This window comes from Sorex araneus, chromosome 11 (genome assembly GCF_027595985.1).
Source record: "Sorex araneus isolate mSorAra2 chromosome 11, mSorAra2.pri, whole genome shotgun sequence".
NCBI classification, from domain to species: Eukaryota; Metazoa; Chordata; class Mammalia; order Eulipotyphla; family Soricidae; genus Sorex; species Sorex araneus.
This window is the reverse complement of record NC_073312.1, coordinates 5,616,789-5,637,759: the sequence shown is the minus strand read 5'-3', so window position 1 is coordinate 5,637,759 and position 20,971 is coordinate 5,616,789. Positions and strand designations below refer to the sequence as shown.

The following is a 20,971-nucleotide window of genomic DNA, read 5'->3' as shown; positions in this document are numbered from 1 at the left end:
TTTTTATTTGGTTTTGGGGCCACACCTTACTGTGCTCAAGGCTTACACCTGGCTCTGTACTCGGGGTTCACACCTGGCGGTGCTCAGGGGCCATATTCGGTGTCTGGACTGGAACTGGGGTCAGGCGAATGCAGGGTAAGCACCTTGACCTTGAACCGTCTCTCTGACCCAGTAGGTATGATTTTTTAAAAAGGGGAAAAACAGGATCCGGGAGGGTGTCTTGCCCAGATTGAACAGCCCCTCCGTGGGCAGCCTGGGGTTGTTTATTCTTTTTGAAGAAGACACACCCCAGGCATGGGGGCCCTTCGGGGACCCAGGGATCAAACCCAGGTGGGCTGCATGCAAGGAAAACGCCTTACCTGCCCGACTCTCTAGCCCCTGGGACTCAGTTTCTTGGTTTCTTGATTCCAATCTTATTTTCTGGTTTTTGGGTCATGCGTGACAACGCTCAGGGCTTACTCCTGGCGGTGCTCGGGGACCAGATGGGATGCTGGAGATTGAACCCTGGCCCTGGGCAGCCGCATGCGAGGCAGATGCCCTCCCCTCCCCACTGTACTAGGGCTCCGGCCCTTGATTCCAGTTTTAGTCTCTGCTTGCTTTCCACTCCCCCGCTACTAATTAACACCTCTGCAGAGCCCGGGAACATTAGAAAAACCATCTGTGAACCTTTAAAGCTGACTCACAGCTGTGGCGGGGGGTGTGGCTTGTTTCACATCCCACGGTGCTCAGGGGGGCTTGGCAGGCCTACGTGGTGCCAGCCGAGGAATATGGGTCGGCCACGCACACGGCACGTGCCCTACCTGCCGTACCACCTCTCCGGCTCCCTCAGCTAGGATGTCAGAATGGTTTTGGCCCCAAAACAACAAAGAAAATGTTTTTTTTTTCTTTTGGGGTCACACCCAGCGATGCTCAGGGGTTACTCCTAGCTCATGCACTCAGGAATCACTCCTGGCGGTGCTGGGGGGACCACTTGGGATGCTGGGAATCGAACCCAGTTTGGCGGCGTGCAAGGCCAACGCCCTACCCGCTGTGCTATCGCTCCAGCGCCCAAAGAAAATGTTCTTAAAGAATAATTTTTCGGGGGCTGGAGTGATAGCACAGCGGGTAGGGCGTTGGCCTTGTACGCGGCCGACCCAGGTTCGAATCCCAGCATCCCATATGGTCCCCCGAGTGCTGTCAGGAGTAATTCCTGAGTGCAGAGCCAGGAGTAGCCCCTGAGCATCGCCGGGTGTGACCCAAAAAGGAAAAAAAAAAAAATAATTTTTCGCCAGAATTTTGCTCTTTTAAGCTTGTGGGTTTGGGAATTTTAAGACTTTGGGGATAATTTGAGTTTTGGGATTTCCACATCGAGGGTTATGATCTCAGTCCATGGAAAGGGGCTAGTTTTGGGGGTGGCCTAGGTACAGGCTCGGTTGACAAGTGTCCTAAAATCCGACTGTGGCCACAGCTGCATGTTGCACAATAGACTGAAGCCACTGGGCTCTAGTTTAACTGGAACAGTTGGCGGAAGGCGAGTTGCCTCTCCGCAGGAAGGCTTTCTGAATCCAAACCCTGGGGCGTGCTGCCGGGGGCGGGAGCCAGGGATACAGGGCCCCACTCCTCAGCCCAGGGTGCGAGGGGTTAGTTCTAGCATTATTACTCCAAAGCCAAAGTACCATTTTTTTTTTTTTTTTTGCTTTTTGGGTCACACCCGGCGATGCACAGGAATTACTCCTGGCAGTGCTCAGGGGACCATATGGGATCCTGGGATTTGAACCCGGGTCGGCCGCGTGCAAGGCAAATGCCCTCCCCACTGTGCTATCACTCCAGCCCCCAAAGTACCATTTTCAAAAATGAGAATGAAAGCTTTTTCCTCCCCTGCTCACTGCTGAAGCGAGCGATGGCAAGGTAAGGGGTGTGTAAGTCCCTCTCGGGCAGTCTTCTGCTCAGTCTTCCTATGTTAGGCACGTAGCACTGTTTGGAATCATCTGCTTGTCTCCTACGGGAGCCTCCCCCCAGACAGAACACGTCAGCCCGGCCTGTTAGAGCGTGGCTGGTTCCCATGAAGTCGCTTCTGGGCCATTACACAGCCCAGCGGGACCTACACACACACTCGACTGTCCTTTCCTTCCAGAAGGACGGGTCCCTCCTTGCAGCCTGAAGCTTCTAGCCCAAGACCTTAACAAGCTCAAAGCAGAGTTTCTGGAAGATCTTCGACAGGGACACCAGGAAGGCCTGCGCGGTGGACGAGCCACTCACGTCTCAGAGATCATTTCCCTTTTTCACTGTGAGAAAAGGAACATTGTACAGCGCTATCTCCCAAAGAATCATTAAACTCCATTTCCAAATGTCTTGATTTTCAGTATTTTGCAAAATTAAAACAAATCTGTACGACAGGACGTTTTCTAGACCATTGATAATGATTTCACCAAGGACTTTTTAAAGTAAACCAGTCGATTCTAAAAGAGCCACTGGTCACAGCACCGAGGTGTGCGTGAGTCCCTCCGTGAATGGGAGAGAGGAAGTCCGGGAGGCGGGGAGATTCAGCCCAGTGCAACCATTCAAACGTGGTCATCAGCTTGGCATTTCACACGCTACACTAGAAAATTACCTAGGAAAAAACTAACTGATCTTAGTTTTCAAAAAAAGAGTAATTGAGATCATTAGAAAGTGTTACTTCTTTATTCACGTATTACAAAAGCAAAGCTTCATTTACAATATAAGCTACATACTAGTTTCAGGATCCAACTGCTTTCTGGAATCCCTAAACGTATGTTGTGTTTATGCAAACATACTTAAGTTTTATGTTTTGCATACAAAATTTTCTTTAACATCAAAGTAGTTAACAAAAACAAGCTCTAGAAATCACATACCTTCTAAGACTACTGAAAAGGGAGGATTTTAGTTACAGTATATCCATTTGATAAATATTTTTGTATCATTCAAAGTGAGATTTATCTCAACATATTTTAGTAATGTTCCTTTTGTTAATTCCACATACAAATGGCAAACACTTATTTCTAAAATGAAATAGCACTGGAAAATCTCCAGTGGAATTTTCTCCAAGTCTAGCTTTTACTTGAGTTTCAAGAAGCTTTAGCTACACATAGTACATTAGTAAAATCTGAAATAAAATTATTTCCTATTAATCTCTTCACAGTTTCTTAAAAAAATATTAGTGGAGATAAATTATCTACCAACTTTAAAAATCTAAACTTATGTTCACTGAACAAAAATAATTTAGTTTTAGAACATTGCCTGTTAACAGCAAAGTACTATAAATAGTGCATGTTAAACTTTCCCCAACAACTCATTTCTACAAAATACTTGATTAAAAATAAAATGAAACATTTTCAATACTTAATGGAAGATATTAACATCTTTCCAAATATAGAACTCACAGATACTTAAATAAAATTCTGAATGTAATTTTTTAAATTACAATACTAAAAACGTTCCTAAAGTAGATTTGCTTCAACAATTTTAGTGCATTTAGAATTAATTGTAGCTTTCAAACATTGACACCTTTGGAATACCCACTGTGCTCTTCAAAGTAGGAACACTAGAATCACACATTCTTGTAATTATGAAAAAGAAATCTTTTCTATGTTTAAATAAAAACACATCTTCAGAAAATCTATACTTAGTTGTCAGAAAAAATATATTTGTCACTATTTGGCCCAAAGTATACAGTTAATAAACTGGGTTTAACAAGAAAGCTCATTCTCATTATTCAAGTTCACTTTCTATTTTAGAGTATTGCTTTTATTTGAAAAATAAAATACAAGTGAAGAAAAAAACAACCATAAAGCTTCCAGACAATGTTAACCTGTTCCTTTCTGGCACGGCACTAAATCAATACTCGGGCCGCATTAGACATTTTGAAACGGCTGTGCTGAGACTTGTTGAGCTGAGAGGGTGTAAGCCACAGGACCGTGGAGTCTGGAATCCACAGCCCCGGGATGGACAGCTCTGCTCGAGCACTGCGGGGAATGCTTTCTGGTACCCAGAAGGGGCAGAGATGCCTGACCCGGCACGGGGGTTTTGTGGAGACACACAATCTCTAGTTTGCTTGACTTATGAGAAGGGATTCCTTTTGGTTAGTAAGCACTTCACGGGAGTATATCCTCTTTTAGGGGGGTGGGTGGTTCGGGCCACACCTGGGGTGCCTAGGGCCCATCCCTGACCGTGCCCACGCTTGGACCAGGCTCAGCGCATGCAAGTCAAGTGCCTTAACCCCTCGACTACTTCTCTGGCCCAGGAGTCCCTCTTCAAAGAAGCCAATTAGTAATACTTTGAAGATCTGCACCAAGTTAAAAATAAAAATTTTCAAAGTACACAGAAAACAAGTTAGTAACAATATGTTTTATTATTTGACCGAGCTGTCTTCAGAGTAAGCTAGTTATTACACAGTAGAAAAACAATAGGCTCCTATTCAAAATTAATGACTCTAGATTTATTCAGCAAGTCTTATTTTGGTAAACAAATTAAGTCTGTTTAAATGTACTCTACAGCTGCCATCCCACTTCTGCATCCTTCCCTACTAAGGCGACAAGTCAATCACTGTCTCCGCAGAGCCTGTCGCTGTGCAGGAAAGACTCGGGAAACGGCAATTCAGGATCACAACTTGTATTTGCAGAAAAGACCTCAGCCGCCCACAGAGAACAGAATCTGCTGGGCCACGTGTCCTTGCTTCAGGACTACGTGACAGTCACATTTCCCCACGTGCTGCTATACCCACCTTTTCTTGAAAATCATGGTCAGTGACTGGAGAGAAGGCGGGGAAGGAAATCTCAGCAATTTGTTCCGAGGACTCTGTCTCCTAGGAGTGAGATGGAAGATTCCACTCGAACTCTTTGGTCAACAAAGTAATAGGAATAACAAGTAACCCCGACTGACACGAATGACAGAACGAAGGGCTGAAAGGCAATGTTCAAATTAAAGGGGGAAAAGGCATCTTCTTAACTAACCCGCTGGCATTTCTTTCACTCTGATGTGTTACCTGTGTCTTTGTGAAATAAACTGGGAGTGTAATGACAAGAATTCAACGGCAACTTGGCATGTTGTTTAACAGAGAAACTGGATGACAGGTAATTTGAAATACCTATTAATTTGAAGTCTTAATTTCATATTTTAGAACTTTCTCTTATTTTTACAACTTTATTTTAAAAAGAATTCTTACATGGAAATAGCTTTTCTATTACCAATTGAAATGAAGTTACTGATTCAACAATGATTGAGCTATGTGAGTTAAATAGTATTTTAATTAAGAGCTATTTTAAAGGCAATTCCTCCTCTAAACACTGAAATAAGCTGTAACAGATTTTGTAGGAGAAAATAATTTATTCTACCATTTTAAATAAGAATAACATTTAGCTGCAATACACACATCACAATACAGTTAAGTCTTGAGTTTGTGGACCACAAGTATGGCAAGTTCAGGTAAACACCTGCCGAGATGCCGATCGTACTCCAAATCTCCAACATCCGAATGAAAAAGCAGGCACCAATGTGTCCAACTATCCAAATATTTAAATGACCCTGACCAGATTTTTAATCTGGTGATTAAAAATGAATAAAATAAAATAAAATAAAATAAAAGAAAGCAAAAACCAGGAAAAAAAAATCTTGCCTGCAAGGTCAAATTTATATTCTATAAATATACTTTAAATTAGCAGACACCTTATTAGGGATAATAGGCCCCCACCCGTCCCCCTTCCCCAAGAGAAAAAACAAAACAAAACAAAACACCCCACAGAACACAAAACAGCAAAACCAAATAAAACAGAAGGGTGATTGTATTCCGTCAGTGTTGGTTATGCTGCCCTCTTGCAAAATGACAGGCAAAATCGTACTTGTTCTTGCACTTGCAGCCACATATGTTGCACTGGAAAGGGTTCTCATACCCGTGACAGCCCATGTGAATCGTGTAAAGGATATTGTCTGCGAAGTACATGTCACAGTGCTGGCAGTGGTGGAGCAGCTGCGGGTCCTGCAGGGCCAGCGGGGGCGCGGGGGTGCTGGGCTGGCTGTTCCCCAGGCTCGGCGTGCTCGTGTGGGCACTGGGCTCGCTGCTGGGGCCCGCCACGGGGCTGTAGTTCCTCTGGCCGTGCGCCGGCCGCGGGTCGGGGCTGGTGGGCGAGGCGCTCTGCGGGATGCCGGCGGACACGGCCGAGACCACGGCCTGGGCGGACGGCTGCTGCATCAAGAAAGGCTTCTCATCAGGGCACGGCACCACACCGGGGGACGCGGGGTCGGGGTTCTCAGGAGGCAAGCTGGACAGCTGTCCCGCTAGCGTGGAGAGCTGATTTAAGGGGTTGTCAACCAGGAGCTCCTGGGGGTCTCTGGGGAGACCGCCGGCGGCTGAAGGTTTGGCCAGACTCTCATAGGACTCAGTCTGGATGCTGGGGATCTCGTGGGTGAAATCGCTAAGGTAGTCGGGCTTCTGCACCACCATGGACGGCGGGCTCAGGTTGATCAGCGCGCGCCGACTATAGCCCAGGTTGCCTGTCTTCTTCTGCAAGACCCCCCACATTTTCTTACTGCTGAGAGAAGACCGAGCACCTTTGACTGGTACCATTTTATGCTTGCGCCTCCGGTGATGGGACAGGTTGCTCCGGTCACTGCAGCGGAAGGAACATAATTCACATTTGTACGGCTTTTCTCCGGTATGGGAACGCATGTGGGCTTCCAGGTGACGCTCGTAAGCAGATGCAAACGGACACAAGTGGCATCTATGAGGCTTCTCTCCTATGTCGAAAGAAAATCAAAGTACAGTATAAGAGTAGCTCATTTAAAAAACTGCACGTTCATTAGACACTGAGGTCGATAAAATAAAACTTTTCAGGGATTTGCCTTTGTGCCGAAGTAGTAACATCTGTACAGAAGCTCGCAAAGGCACAGAGCCAAAGGGCTTAGCAGCAACAGCTAGAGACACAGTCTCTTAAATAGAAAAACTGTCCTGGCTTCAACGGGCACTAGGGGAAAGAATAGCACGAGTGACAATAATACCGCCTAACTAATAACGACTGTCAAAAATATGCCCCCGATGAGGGATGGGTAAACGATCACTGTATGAGTGAAATGCAAACATAAAAGTTCCTAAGTTTGTAACTGTTCAGCACAGTGATTCTCTAATAAAGAATTAAATATATATATATATATATATATATATATATATATATATATATATACACACACACACATATGCCCGAGTCCCATGTTTACGCATATTCCTGTGCAGTCTCGCACACACATGCCCTTCCCGAGGAGAGCAGCAAACACCAGTCCTCAGCAGCCCTTGGGCCGGGCCGGGGCTGAGGGCAGGCCTGCCTGCAGGAGTGATGCTCTGGGTTGGTCCCCGGACCACAATCCACAGGTCTGAAGATCTTAAGCAAAACCTTTCAGTGGCACGGGCACAAGTGCCTGCAGATTTAAAGGTATGTGCCTGCCTGGGGAGAGCCTCCATGGAACCTGCTTCGTGAACACCTGCTTCTTGTTGGTTGCACCGTGCTTTGTGAACAACACCTGATGGGGAATCAGGATGTCTTGTCACGCTCACAAGTTTTGGCTAGTTTATCAGCTGCAGACGCTTGAGGGCAAACAAGCAGGGAGAGGTAGATAAGGAGGGAAGTCACCTAGCTAGTCGGTTCCCCCTCATGCGTCCCCCTTTCCTCATCCTCGTTCCCGTTTCTTCTCTAATGCATGAGAAAGTTCCTGAATAAATCGCAGCCAGAAGGATCTCCGAGTTGCGTGTTTCTTCGCTGGTTGAAGCGGCGAGCGACAGCTGGTGGCCCGTACGGGGAACCCGACCTCCAGTATCCCCCCCCCCCCGCCCCGGTGGATTCAGAACTTGCTGCGATTTATTCAGGACTAAGGTTCACGAGAAGTCGTGACGATGAAGTTCCTGTGGTGAGTCAGGACCATAATATCCATGGATGTGTATGTTTTGTTTGTGGGTTGGATTTTTATCTGTCTTTCCTTTTTTTTTTTTTTTTTTGCTTTTGCTTTCTATGCTTACTTTAAGGATCAGAAGTGCGATAAGGCCGTACAACCAGGACAAGTAGCGTTAGAAGAGACAAAGAAGGAACTGTCGGACAGAGGCAGCCGTCATGGCATTGTAGCCTCTGAGCCAGAGGAGGGTTCGGACGTGGAAAGCGAGGCCTCTAGGGGAACCCCGCTGATGGAGGGACGCGCCCCCAAAAAGAGAGGAAGGCCCCGAGAACCATCCATGACCCGTCCGTCTCTTTATCCCTCGCTACGTCAATTTCAGCAGGAACGGGCTAATGGGGATTCTGACCCCCCTATTGAGGAGGAAGCTGCGACACGTGATAGTGACCGATACTTGCCGCTAAAGGGCTCTGAGGATGATCCGCCCCCTTATCTTAACAAAGCGGGAGGCGGGCTTTCCTTCGCAAAACCCGGGCTCTGGGCAGAGGTTAGGCGAGAGCTGCAGTTAACTTACCCAGTTTTTGAAGGTAATAATCAACAGTGATATCACGAGCCCCTAGATTTTAAAATAATTAAGTCCTTGGCAGAATCTGTAAAGATGTATGGAGCCAACGCGGCATTTACTATAACCCAAGTAGAAGGCTTATTCAGATATTGTATGACCCCAAATGATTGGCAACAGGTGGCTAGAGCGGTGTTGACGCCTGGACAATACTTGGACTGGCGCACTTTCCTAATGGAATTTACAAAATTGAGCAAGCTCTTACTGCTGCTGGCAATACACGCGTGCAGCCTGAGTTTCCCATTTTACTTTGTGTGCTTCCAACATATGGGCAGCCTACTGCAGTCCTATGGCAGGAGGGACCCCTTCTGTGGATTCATCCTAGGGTCTCTCGGGCAAAAGCCGTGGAGTTATACCCTGCAGCCGTAGCCCGTTTGGCTATGATTGGTATTCAGGACTGCTTGGAATACTTTGGGAAACTTCCAGATACTCTTATAGCCCCCTATAATCCCACCCTTAAAGCATGCTTAATAAAACAAAAAGGGGGAGTTGGCCTGGGACGGCCCCCTTGAGAAAGAATCTCTATTGCACTTTTTACTCTAAATTTTTTGATCATTGATAAGGGCACCTCCTCTGCAGACAGGCATTCTTCAAAGATCCCTGTGTGCCAAGGATATGTTAAATGGAAGGATATCCTTTCTGGTGAATGGCGCGGCCCAGACCCCGTGTTAACCTGGGCCAGGGGTTCTGTTTGTGTTTTTCCACAGGGCAGGGCAGAACCAGTGTGGATTCCTGAACGCCTGACACGGAAGACCGCGCCTCCAGTAGACCAAGAGGTGGAAACTGGTGCTCCTGTTCAGCCTGGTTCCTGTGATGATACGAGCTGAAGAAGCAGCTTTTTGGGCCATTGCTACACCATGGCCTGCTTTAATCCCTTCCGTACCCACCTTAATAATAAGACCAGAGTAGAAGTCCCCTCTATTTTATCAAAGAGTGGGTGGGGGTGGGAGTAGTACTATCCTTATTGCTTCTCGCTGCTTTGGTTTTTGCCTGGTGTCTATATAAAATGCAGCAAGAACAACTAGCAACTTGGAAACAATAATCTCGCTCAGAACAATCAGGTCTAGCTGGACGTAGCAAAAGGTATTATGCAGCTGAGAGCCCTTAACTGCAGGGGACCTCCTGTAGTTGAGGAGTTTGAAAGGGTGCACTATACCCCACCTGACCCTTGGACCAACCTAAGACAGGGACCTACAAGCGAGAGGGCTCCCAATGACAGGTAAGGCCAAGGGGGCCGAGGTCGCTACACAGACTTGTTGTTCTAAAACAAAACGGGGGAACTGTGGAGAGCCTCCATGGGACCGTTTCTTGTTGGTTGCACCGTGCTTTGTGAACAACACCTGATGGGGAATCAGGATGTCTTGTCACGCTCACAAGTTTTGGCTAGTTTATCAGCTGCAGACGCTTGAGGGCAAACAAGCAGGGAGAGGTAGATAAGGAGACACCTGCCTCTTGTCAGTGACTTTTTAGTCGCTGAGAGGCACGATTTGGGCCAATTGCTTGTTGAAGACAGCCGACAAATTCGAGCCGGAGTGACAGAGCGTTTGGCTTGCATGCAGCCAGTCCCCGGTGTCCCATATGGTCCCCTGGGCCCTGCCAGGAGTGATTCCTGAACACGTAGCCAGGAATAACCCCTGAGCACTGTTGGATGTGCCCCAAACAAACAAAAAAGAAAATAACCCAAATAATGTGAGAAAAACGCGGAGTAAGAGATTGACAGCCGTGACCAAATGGGCACTGGGTACCGGGGTGTGTCAGATGGTCTACCAGCGCCTGCGGGCACAGGGAGGCCTTGCCAGGAAGCCCGGCCGGCCAGGTGCCGCTTAGAAGGGCGGGCTGAGGGTCGGTCTCCAGCCCCCTTCCCGGGCTGAGCGAGAAGCGAGATGAATCACCCGCCTCCCTCCCCGGTCTCCCACACAGCCCGGCTTCCCGGAGGCACGGGCCCCGTGCAAACGCCTCGGCGCCTTGGCTCAGCGCTGGGCGGTTCTCCTGAGCAGCCCGCGCCCCCACCCCCACCCCCCGCCCTGCCCTCCCCCACCTGTGTGGATCCGGATGTGTTCGATGAGCCGGGCCGTCCCCTTGCTGGCATAGTTGCAGTAGCGACACTTGAGCTTCCCATCGAAAGTCCTTTCAAACCCGTCTACTAACATTCCTGAGTTTTCGTCCAGGGACACTTCAACAGATGGGTGATCAAGGCCGTTTTGGTCACCATCTGCTCCAGCTACGAACAAAGCAGAACAACAATTTAAAAAATTAAAAAGGACATGCAGGAGTGACCCAATACGTCTCACTTCACACCCAAGCGAAATTCACAAAGGAACAGACTTTCTGGACCGCTGCTAATTTTCTCAAAATCTCCAGCCCCCACATATAGATCTTCGTCCTCAGCATGCTGGCGGAGAAGGGAGTCAGTAGGCACCCGTATGTGACAGGGGAGGGGACGGCGATGTGACTTCTGCAGGCACTCACCTGGCAGTGTGGCTGACCTCCCCAAGCCCCCCGTGTGCCTTCAGTCTCAGCTCTGCCAACACTCCCACCAGCCTGCGTATCCGCTCAATGCTGCACTCTGCTTAGGGGCCGAAGACTCTAGCTCAACACACAAAGGGAACATTTTTTTCTTGTTTTTGGCTTTTGGGCCACACCTGGCAGTGCTCAGGGCTTACTCCTGGCTCTGCACTCAGGGATCATTCCTGATGGGGCTCGGGGAACCCTCTGGGATGCCAGGGGTTGAACCCTGGTCAGCCTTGTGCAAGGCAAGCGCCCTCCCTGCTGTGTCACCCCAAAGGGAAATCCTTCTGTTTCTGACACCTGGGGATGTCCGAGTTACAGCAGGCTTGCCAGTGAAGTCAATCAGCTATTTCACGCCCATCCCTGTTCTGCACGGAGAGACTACTGAGGCCAGCACACGAGGAGTTAAGGTGGGCTCCACCCCCTGGTCTCGAGATTCTCATCCCAGAAACTGCACAGAAGAGACCAGGGGAGGGGCTGGAGCGATAGCACAGTGGGGAGGGCGTTTGCCTTGCACGCGGCCAACCCGGGTTCGAATCCCAGCATCCCATATGGTCCCCGAGCACTGCCAGGGGTAATTCCTGAGTGCAGAGCCAGGAGTAACCTCTGTGCATCGCTGGGTGTGACCCAAAAAGCAAAAAAAAAAAAAAAAGAGAGACCAGGGGAGGTTTTTACTCCTCCGAAGTCCCCGGGCGTGAGCACTGTAGGCAGGAACCACCCAAACCTCTGGTCACGGCTTCCTCCAGGAGGAGCAACTTTTCTGGCTGGGGCAAGCTCACCACCCCACAGGAGACACGGCTCAGGGTCCCTCCCAGCCTCACTGTGCCCCAAGACCAAAATGACTCAAAATTCAGGGAGCCAATGAGCCGCTGTGGCGCTGCCTAGAACACAGGCCTTGAGCCATCACTCTGGGGTGCGGCCTGGAGTTCAGAAAGACTCAGAGCTCTGGGCCCTGGGATCCAAGGCCTTAGGCCAGGGGTCAGCAAGAGTGTCCACTGCTGTGAGGACACACGGTCTCTACCACAACCACCCAACTCTGCTGCAGCATGAAAAAAGCTGTGGACCAGCCCCGGCAGCCGAAAACCCCCAGACCCAACCGCCGCCCTGCTCACGGCCGCTGTCCACATACATGCTCGGGCCGAGCCTCACCCACGAGTGACCCTTTCCCTGGACACTTCGCAGGACACACCCCGCCCACAGTCCAAGAGCACCGCACCACATCTGACGGGGCTCAAGGTGGGAGGCAAGCCACCCTGGAGGGAAATACCGTATTACTTCAGTTCTGCTTTGGGGCAGGGGTTGGGGTTGGGGACGGAAACGCCCGAAATATGGTGGTGGGAAGGTGTCACGGTGGTGGGATTGGTGTCTGAATATTAAATGTAATCAAATATTGTGAACTACTTTATAAAATAAAAAAATTTACAAAAAAAAGAGCTGCAGAAAATAGGCCAACATCCAGCCTATAAACCCTTCCACAGAAACTAAAGCTTCAAGTTTATGTGATTCTCTACATCATTTTTTTTTTCTTAGTGTGTGGGGGACACACCCAGTGGTTTCTCAGGCTTACAGTGCTCAGGGATCACTCCGGAAGGACTTGGTGGCGCCTAGGATCGAACCCTGGTCAGCCGCATGTACGGCCAACGCCCTCCCCGCTGAGCTAGCACTCCGGCTCCCTCTGTCATTTTTCGACTTCCCAAACCACCCTCGAATGCAGACCGCAGAGTGGGGGGCTGCCCATAGGGTCGGGGAAGGAACGGGCACCAACACCACGCGGGAGCTGCAAGTGGGGTGCTGTTTCCTCGGTTCCAGGGGCTCCGCTCAGACGGGGGACGGCAGTGGGTGCCTTCAGGAGAGGAAACAAATCCCTAGCTTTGCTTCAGGGCCAATCCCGATTTCCTAGCGGCGGAAGGAGCTCGGGAATTGTCAGGAACCCGGCTCCTCCCTCCTCCGGGGTCCGGTGCCTGTTCCGGCGAGTGGGCCTGGGGCGCAGGAAAGGCACCGAGGGGACCGAGCCCCTGCGCTGCCGAGACGCGCCCCGGACACAGCCGCAGCCGGCCCCGAGACACCGGGCAGCGCTGGCCACGGGAAGGCTTGGACGAGCTTCTCTTTCGCCACCCCCCCCTTTTTTTTTTGGGTCACACCTGGTGATGCACAGGGGTTACTCCTGGCTCTGCACTCAGGAATTACCCCTGGCGGTGTTCAGGGGACCATATGGGATGCTGGGATTTGAACCCGGGTTGGCCGCGTGCAAGGCAAACGCCCTCCCCGCTGTGCTATCGCTCCAGCCCCCTCTTTCGCCCCTTTGTTAAAGACGAGAAAACGAATTATCCTACATCTTCCCAGCAGAGGGGCCGGGGGACGCTCCCGGTGCCCGGCGCCCGAGCGGCCAGCAGGTGCACGTACCTCCCTGAAGGGCCTCGGCGTCCTTGTCCCCGCTGACCGACCCGGAAATCATGTTCACGTGGTGGGTCTGCTGCGTCAGGTACTCCTGGAAGTCCTTCACGAAGTCCAGCGGCTCCGGCTTCTTCTCACCCATCTTTGCGTCTTTCCCCCTCTCTTCTCGAAAGCGCACAGTCCTGACACCTAGGGGGGCAAAGCCTGAAATAATTGCCCAGAGTTTAGAGAGAACAAGGATGCGTTATAAAAAAAAAAAAAAAGAAGAAAAAGAAAAAAGCGCCTGGCGCCCCCAGGCCCCCCGACGGCGGGGCTGCAGGCACGCAAGACGGCGGGAAACGAATCCGGCTACTACCTGGCGTGACGATTCCTTACATCTTTCCCTTTCTGTTGTTGGGACAGCGGGGCCGGGGGGTTCAACCAGGGCCGCAGCGGCCCCCGCCAGAGGCTAGCAAGGGCCTTGGCCTTTGCACGCGCGCCCGGGCCCTCTGCATCCGCCACCAGGCAGCCGCAGTCCGCCGCAGTCACTGGGGGGCGATCACAAGGAGGAGCGGGAACGCCCGCACATGAGCACAGGCCCGTCGGCAGGCGTCGTCACGGAGGACGGAGACCTCAGAGATCTCCCAGGCGACACACTCCCGCGCTGCCTCTCACCCGGCCGCTACATCCGCACACAGCAAGCGCCCGAAGTCTGGCCAGCACACGCGGCCTGTGCTTTGGGCTCTGGCTTCGAGTGGCCAGGACGGCCCAGCAGAAAGCACAGGGGTCCGAGGCCCCTAAGGTGTGAGGAACACCACAGGAGAAGGGCGGGAGAACGGAGAGAGGACGACTCTAAGGCCTTTCCTGCAACCCAGGCCAACCCTAAGGACGGGGAACTCCGCACGGAGAGCGGCTTGCTCCCTCTGGGGAAGCCCTGTTCTCTCCCAGACACGTTACCTTCCCCTTTCGCTCCCCTCTAAGTTTTTGTTCCGTTTCTGGGCCACGCTCAGGCCTATTCCTGGCTCTGCACTGAGGATCGCTCTTGGTTATTTGGTGCCATTCCAACCAGGGTTGGCTGCGTACTAGGCAAAACCCTATCTGCTCTACTCCTGCTCCGGCCCTACGTGAATCTCTCTGAATAAACCAGTCATTTCACTTCGCTCTTTGCCACCTCCTGAAATTTTTCTTTTTCCTTTTACTTTTTTCCCCCCCTTGGCTTCTGGGTCACACCCAGCGATGCACACTGGAATTACTCCTGGTGGTGCTCGGGGACCAGATGAGATGTCAGGGATCAAACCCAGGCTGGCCACGTGCAAGGCAAATGCCCTCCCCGCTCCGGTCCGCCTCCTGCAATTCTTTTCTGCAGAGGAAGGAGTCACTCCTGGGAGGCCCGTGCCAAGGTCAAGACTGACCGACTTTTCTTCCCTGCAAAGAGCAACGTCCCACTCGACCTGGCCCCACTGCCACCGGGACTCACGTGGAGGGGACCAGCTTCTGTGCCGAGCAGAACAAGCGGACCTCAGGGGCTGGTGGGCCACGCGGCACAGATGCCGGGAGCAGGCTGTACCCTCTTGACCCCACCTGGCCTTCCCCAGGGCGGCCAAGGTGGGTGGAGCAGAGAGGTGGACGCACTCTTGCCTTGCACACGACCGACCCTGGCATCCCATATGGTCCCCCAAGCCCCGCCGGGAGTAACCTGAGCACTGCTGGGTGTGCCGCCCCCCTCTCCCAAAAAAAGATTAGGTCTTGCCAGGGACATGCTCTGCAAGAGAACGCGTGAGCTGTAGGGCCCGGCCCTGAGGCCTGTCACGGCCAACAGGAGTCTGCCCCACTCCACAGAGAAGAAAAAGCACCATCCATAACACAGGGGTGGCCAGGGAGGCGGCTCGGAGGGCCGGGACACACGTGTTCCATATAGAGATCCAGGGTCAATCACGGGATTGCACAGGGCCCCGAGCACTGATCTGGGAGCAGCCTGGGACACTGCCTGTTATGGCCCCCAAGTCAAATGGCACAGAACCCTCAAACAGGGAGCACACAACCCAAATATAGAGCCAAAAAAAGAAAAAGAAAAAGAAAGAAAGAAAAGAACAAACAGAGGCAAGGAGTAAGCTGCAGAATGAGAAAATACAGAAAAATGCCCCGTTCATAAACAGTCGAGGGGCCAGAGCGCCCACCGGGCTGAGCACATGCTCTGCACGCTGGAGGGGAGCACCACGGGGGAGCACCAGGCAGGGCAGGGTGCAGTCCCAAAGCAAACAAGACAAACCAATGAAGGGGCCGCAGGGAGCGCTAAGGGGCCGTGGCCTGCGTGTGCAGAAGCCAGAGACAGGCGACTCTGCGGGCTTCCGGCCTCAGCAGGGAACTCTGGGCCCCTCTCCCGTCAGCCGAGCACTGCTGGGGAGTCCCCTGGTAATCAAGAAATCCCCCAGCCCAGAGTGAAAGGGCAGACTACACCAGAGGGAAAGAGAAAGAAAAGCAATAGGTACGCAACTACCAACTGCAACAGGAAGTGCAGAAATCGGCGATCTGAGCCAGGGCAGCGCATCCGCAGAAACCTACAGCACGGGAGAGAAACTGCACACTGCCGGGAGGCTGGCGGCGCCGGCTTCGGGCTCATCAAGGCGTCTCGGCACCGGTGGAGGCCGCCAGCAGAGGGACAAAGGACAGAGATGTGGGGGATTTCTTTAAGCCGCGAGAAAGCTAAGACTCTGCAGGCTGTAGTCTAAAGAGCTGCAGGAAATCAACACTCGGGGTGGAGAGGAGCCCGCCTCGCACAAGGCCGACCCGGATCCAGCCCACGGTCCTCAAGCACCGCCAGGAGTGACTCCCGAGTGCAGAGCCAGGAGCAACCCCTGAGCACAGGAAGGGAGAGAGGGAGGGTATTTACACTGTAACGCAGCATCACTTCTTGCCAACTAGTTTATATAAAAACTGACATTTACAATGAAAAATATCTCAAATCTACTTTGGCAGGCTTCGATGAGCAAGAAAAATCTTACAAACCTTGATTAGAAAGCATAACACGGCTTCAGTACATGTGACAAAGCAGAAGAAAAAAGTCCGAGCTTGCTAGCAAGTAAAAAAAAAAAAAAAACACGGTATTTTTAATACACACATCTCAAATTTTAAGAACACAGATGAACCTAATTACAGAGGCTGGCTGGCATATTTTGACAGTCTTGGTTTGTCACATTATAAATTTCACTGTGTTCCTGCCATAAATTGTGTGACTTTCAATTTTAATGCATGATGGACTGGAAAAAAAAAACCACACACAAACACCAAAAACAAAAGGTGTCAGTGAAAAAAGAGGAATACTGTAAACACAAGGGAAAGTATTCTTAGAACATGAAATACACTGATATGATTTACACGCTCAAGAGTCTGGAGATGATTTTAAAATGAGGTGTCCGGGCTGGAGTACAACGGGGAGGGCATTTGCCTTGCATGTGGCCTACCCAGGTTCGATCCCCGGCATCCCACGTTTCCCCAAGCACTGCCAGGAGGAATTCCTGAGTGCAGAGTATCGCCAGGTGTAACTCAAAAAGCCAACAAACAAATCACTGAATAACATGAGATGTCATTCCAGCCCTGCGTCACGGCCGTGCGCTAAGGCTCTTTACCCCCAGCACACGCGTCTGGGTATGACGGGCCCTTCTGAGCGGGACCTGCTTCTTGGGTCAAAGAAGGAAGAGTGTAAGGGTGAAAGCCCAGTGCTCTGCAGGATTCAAACCCAGCTCTCTCAGTCAGTATTTCTAGGCAAAATAAACAGAGAATAAGATTTCAAGAGTATGGAAGACTTCCTCATATTTTTTAAAGCTTTATATCCAAACCGTTACCTTTTTTTTTTTTTTGCTTTTTGCTTTTTGGGTCACACCCGGCGAGGCACAGGGGTTATTCCTGGCAGTGCTCAGGGGGGACCATGTAGGCTGCTGGGGATTGAACCTGGGTCAGCCACATGCAAGGCAAACACCCTACCCGCTGTGCTATCACTCCAGCCCCACCTTTCTTTTTTTAAATCATCATCATCATCATCATCAGTCTCAGGGTTAAAGGTTTATCCTACAAATTCCAAATATTAACTGATATCTGGACTGGAGCAATAGCACAGCGGGTAGGGCGTTTGCCTTGCATGCAGCCGACCCGGGTTTGGTTCCTCCATCCCTCTCGGAGAGTCCGGCAAGCTACTGAGAGTATCCCACCTGCACGGCAGAGCCTGGCAAGCTCCCCGTGGTGTATTGAATAGGCCAAAAATAGTAACAACAAGTCTCACAATGGAGACGTTACTGGTGCCCGCTCGAGCAAATCGATGAACAACGGGACGACAGTCCTACAGTGACAGTGCTACAACTGATATCTGGAGATGGTTTATAAAAATTAACTTCAGAAAATTATCAAACTTTATATTTTCATTCAAAGCATTTTTTCCTACTAGTAGTCAGGGGTTCAATACATTGGCACATATAGCCAATATAGTACCTATGTGTGATTTCAATGTGGCGTCAGAAACATATTTGTTTTCTAATATTTTTTTAGCTACGGACTACCAAACTCATAAACTTTTCAGCTTCTCAGTTTTGGGATGTAAGAATCGGAGCAATAGCACAGCAGGTAGGGCGTTTGCCTTGCATGCTATGCTGTCAACCCGGGTTCGATTCCTCCGTCCCTCTCGGGAGAGCCTGGCAAGCTACCAAGATTATCTCGCCCACAGGGCAGAGCCTGGTAAGCTACCCGTGGCATATTGATATGCCGAAAACAGTAACAAGTCTCACAATGGAGACGTTACTGGTGCCCGCCCGCGCAAATCGATGAGCAACAGGATGACAGTGACAGTGATGGGTACTGGTGGTATACTGGGCTTGGTGTATTCCCAGCCTGAATATTAACCAACAGAAAACACTTGTTCCCATTTTTTGAGCCCAGCGACGGCCCTGATTCAGGTTAGGGTGGGTCTAGCATGGCATTTGCGGGGGGGGGGGGGGGGGGGGCAGGCATAGGTCCACGCGAGGAACTGGCAAGTCACCTCAATTATTTTATTTATTTATTGGGTCACACCCAACAGCACTCAGGGCTTCCTTCTGGCTCTGTGCTCACGAATCACTCCTGGTGGGGACTGGGGGCTCATAAGAGACGAAACGGGGGTCAGCCGCGTGCAGAGCAAGCACCCTCCCCGCTGTACGCCTGCTCTGGCCCCTCACGTGCCTTCACTGAGAAGGGTCACTCGTGAGAAGGTGACACACCTAGCAACTCACTCACATTTGGGGGTAGGGCCCTACATAGAGGGGGCTGCATCTAACAGACAGGTTTGCCTCTACAGCCCAATAACCACGGGCAGTTGGTGTTTCCTGCACCACAGAACACACTGTGTGAGGAACGCAGCCCGGTATGCAGGGAGCACAGGCCTTCCACGCGTGTTACTGCATCTTTCTTCTGACCACACAACCACCAACGGCAACAAAATTTTAAGGCAAACGGGCACAACAAGGCTTTGGTGAGTGACAAAACCCAAATCCCAGCAGCAAGCACCCTGCCAGGCGTCACCACGGCTGACCTGTTCACCCCAGATTACTTCCTCCCGATCCTCGCCGCTCCAGCATGGATGAAACGGAGAGTACTCGGAATGGACTCTGCAGACACACCCAGGGGCTCCAAAAGGCCATGGAGGAAATTTCAACTAAAACTGAAAAGCCATACAGAGGTCTGCAAAGGAAAGCACACCACAAATCAGAACTGCCCGGACAGGAAATTTCATTAGCATCTGCAGGTGGGGGAGCTGATCAGATACCAGTGCCCGCACCAGGGAGGGCACCCAGGCTGGCAGGACGTGCCAAGCCCCCAGAGAGGGCACCCAGGCTGGCAGGATGTGCTGAGCCCCCAGAGAGGGCACCCAGGCTGGCAGGATGTGCTGAGTCCCCAGAGAGGGCACCAGGCTGGCAGGATGTGCTGAGTCCCCAAAAAGGGCACCCAGGCTGGCAGGACGTGCCAAGCCCCCAGAGAGGGCACCCGGGCTGGCAGGATGTGCTGGGTCCCCAGAGAGGGCACCCAGAATGGCAGGATGTGCCGAGCCCCCAGAAAGGGCACCCAGGCTGGCAGGCACAGGTCGGACTGAACAAACGCTGCTCCAAAATGACAACGGAGCGAGCGGGCCCACCGTTTTGGTCACAGTGGATTCCTTATGAATTCATTTTTGGCAACACGGTTGTACCCACTTCAACTTAATTAGTTTCACCTGCTCCCAGAACGCTTCTCTCGGGCCAGACGGCACACACCACTGTACCAACGTAGCGAGCGACAGGATTGAGGAGGGGCGTCAACTAAAACAAACCCAGCCCGAGACAAAAACCAACCGAAACACTTCCTTGCGTGCAATTCTCTTTACCCTGGCCACAGACAACCCCAAGCACAAAGTACTTCGGGTTCTCGGGGAAACATTTTGGATTTTCAAGGGGGCCAAAAAGGTAGCAAACATCTCACTGGGCCGTACGGAACCCCCAAGAACACGCTGGTCCTTGGCTGTGCTCCGCACGGCGGACGCCCAAACCCGAGCAGGCCAAGGGGCCGCGGAAACCACACAGAGAAACAAAGTTTCAAACACGCTGTTTTAATGACCCGCGTCCGGGACTGAACCGCCCGCACCCGACAGTTCGCGCCCGGCTTCCCCCCTGGCCGCTGCCCTTCGGGATCAGGAAGGAGCTTGAAGGGGCCACGAAAAGGGCCACGCGCGGCGGTGGGGCGGGTCCAACTCCGAGTGGGCGCGGACAAGGTGCGGCCTGGAGGGTCCCCGGCCAAGCGCCCCCCAACCAGGTCACTGCCCCGCCCAAGCGCCCCAAGCATAGCGTCCACCCCGCCCCAACGCCCCCCAACCTGACCTCCGCCCCCGCCCCCGCCCAAGCGCCCCCCAACCTGGTCACTGCCCCCGCCCAAGTGTCCCCCAACCTGGTCGCTGCTCCCGCCCAAGCGCTCAACCTGACCTCCGCCCCCGCCCAAGCGCCCCCGCAACCTGGTCACTGCCCCCGCCCGTGTCCCCCAACTTGGTCACTGCCCCCGCCCAAGTGTCCCCCAACTTGGTCACTGAGCCTGCCCAACCTGACCTCCGCCCCCGCCCAAGCGCCCCCAACTTGGTCACTGCCGCCGCCCAAGTGTCCCCCAACTTGGTCACTGCGCCCGCCCAAGCGCCCCCCAACCTGACCTCCGCCCCCGCCCAAGCGCCCCCCAGCCTGGCACCCGCCCCCGCCCAAGCGCCCCCACCGGCGTCCGGCCCGCGGGCGCGCGGGGAAACGGCGCCGCGCAGACACCGGGCGCCGCGCCCGCTCCCGCCGGCTCCGGGCCGGGCCGCGGCGGCGTCTCCCCGGCCCCGCGGGCCCCGCCGGCGCCGCCACCCCGCGCCCGCCGGCCACGCCCGACCGTCCGCGGCGCCGAGTCCCGGGCGGGCCCGGCCGCCTGCCCGCCGCGCCCCCGCGCCCGCGGCCCCGACTCACCGCCTGACCGCCGCACGGACGAGCCCCCAGCGCCTGCTGCACCTCCCCGGCCGCCGCCGCCGCCGCCGCCGCCGTCTCCGTCACCGCCGCCGCCATGTTTGTTGTGTCTCGGGCTCCC

General features: G+C 52.5%; 2 protein-coding genes across 5 annotated transcripts in view; one reads left to right on the top strand and one right to left on the bottom strand.

Moving 5' to 3' along the window:
* Positions 1 to 10,523, top strand: part of PSTK (phosphoseryl-tRNA kinase) — a 21,103-nt gene extending 10,580 nt beyond the window's left edge. For 2 of the 4 annotated variants that reach the window (XM_055118817.1, XM_004617853.2), the window contains exon 6: positions 2,114 to 2,378. In XM_055118817.1, coding sequence (XP_054974792.1) covers positions 2,114 to 2,313 — 200 coding nt within the window. In that variant the 3' untranslated portion in view covers positions 2,314 to 2,378. Of the gene's footprint in view, positions 1 to 2,113; positions 2,379 to 9,198 lie in introns of those variants that run through there. The other 2 variants (XM_055118818.1, XM_055118816.1) reach the window with 2 other exon arrangements.
* Positions 2,640 to 20,971, bottom strand: IKZF5 (IKAROS family zinc finger 5). Its single transcript, XM_055118815.1, has 4 exons — positions 20,854 to 20,971; positions 13,403 to 13,597; positions 10,530 to 10,712; positions 2,640 to 6,729 (listed from the first exon to the last, which is right to left on the bottom strand). The coding sequence occupies exons 2-4, from the start codon at positions 13,533 to 13,535 to the stop codon at positions 5,786 to 5,788; spliced, it is 1,260 nt and encodes a 419-aa protein (XP_054974790.1). The 5' UTR covers positions 13,536 to 13,597; positions 20,854 to 20,971; the 3' UTR covers positions 2,640 to 5,785.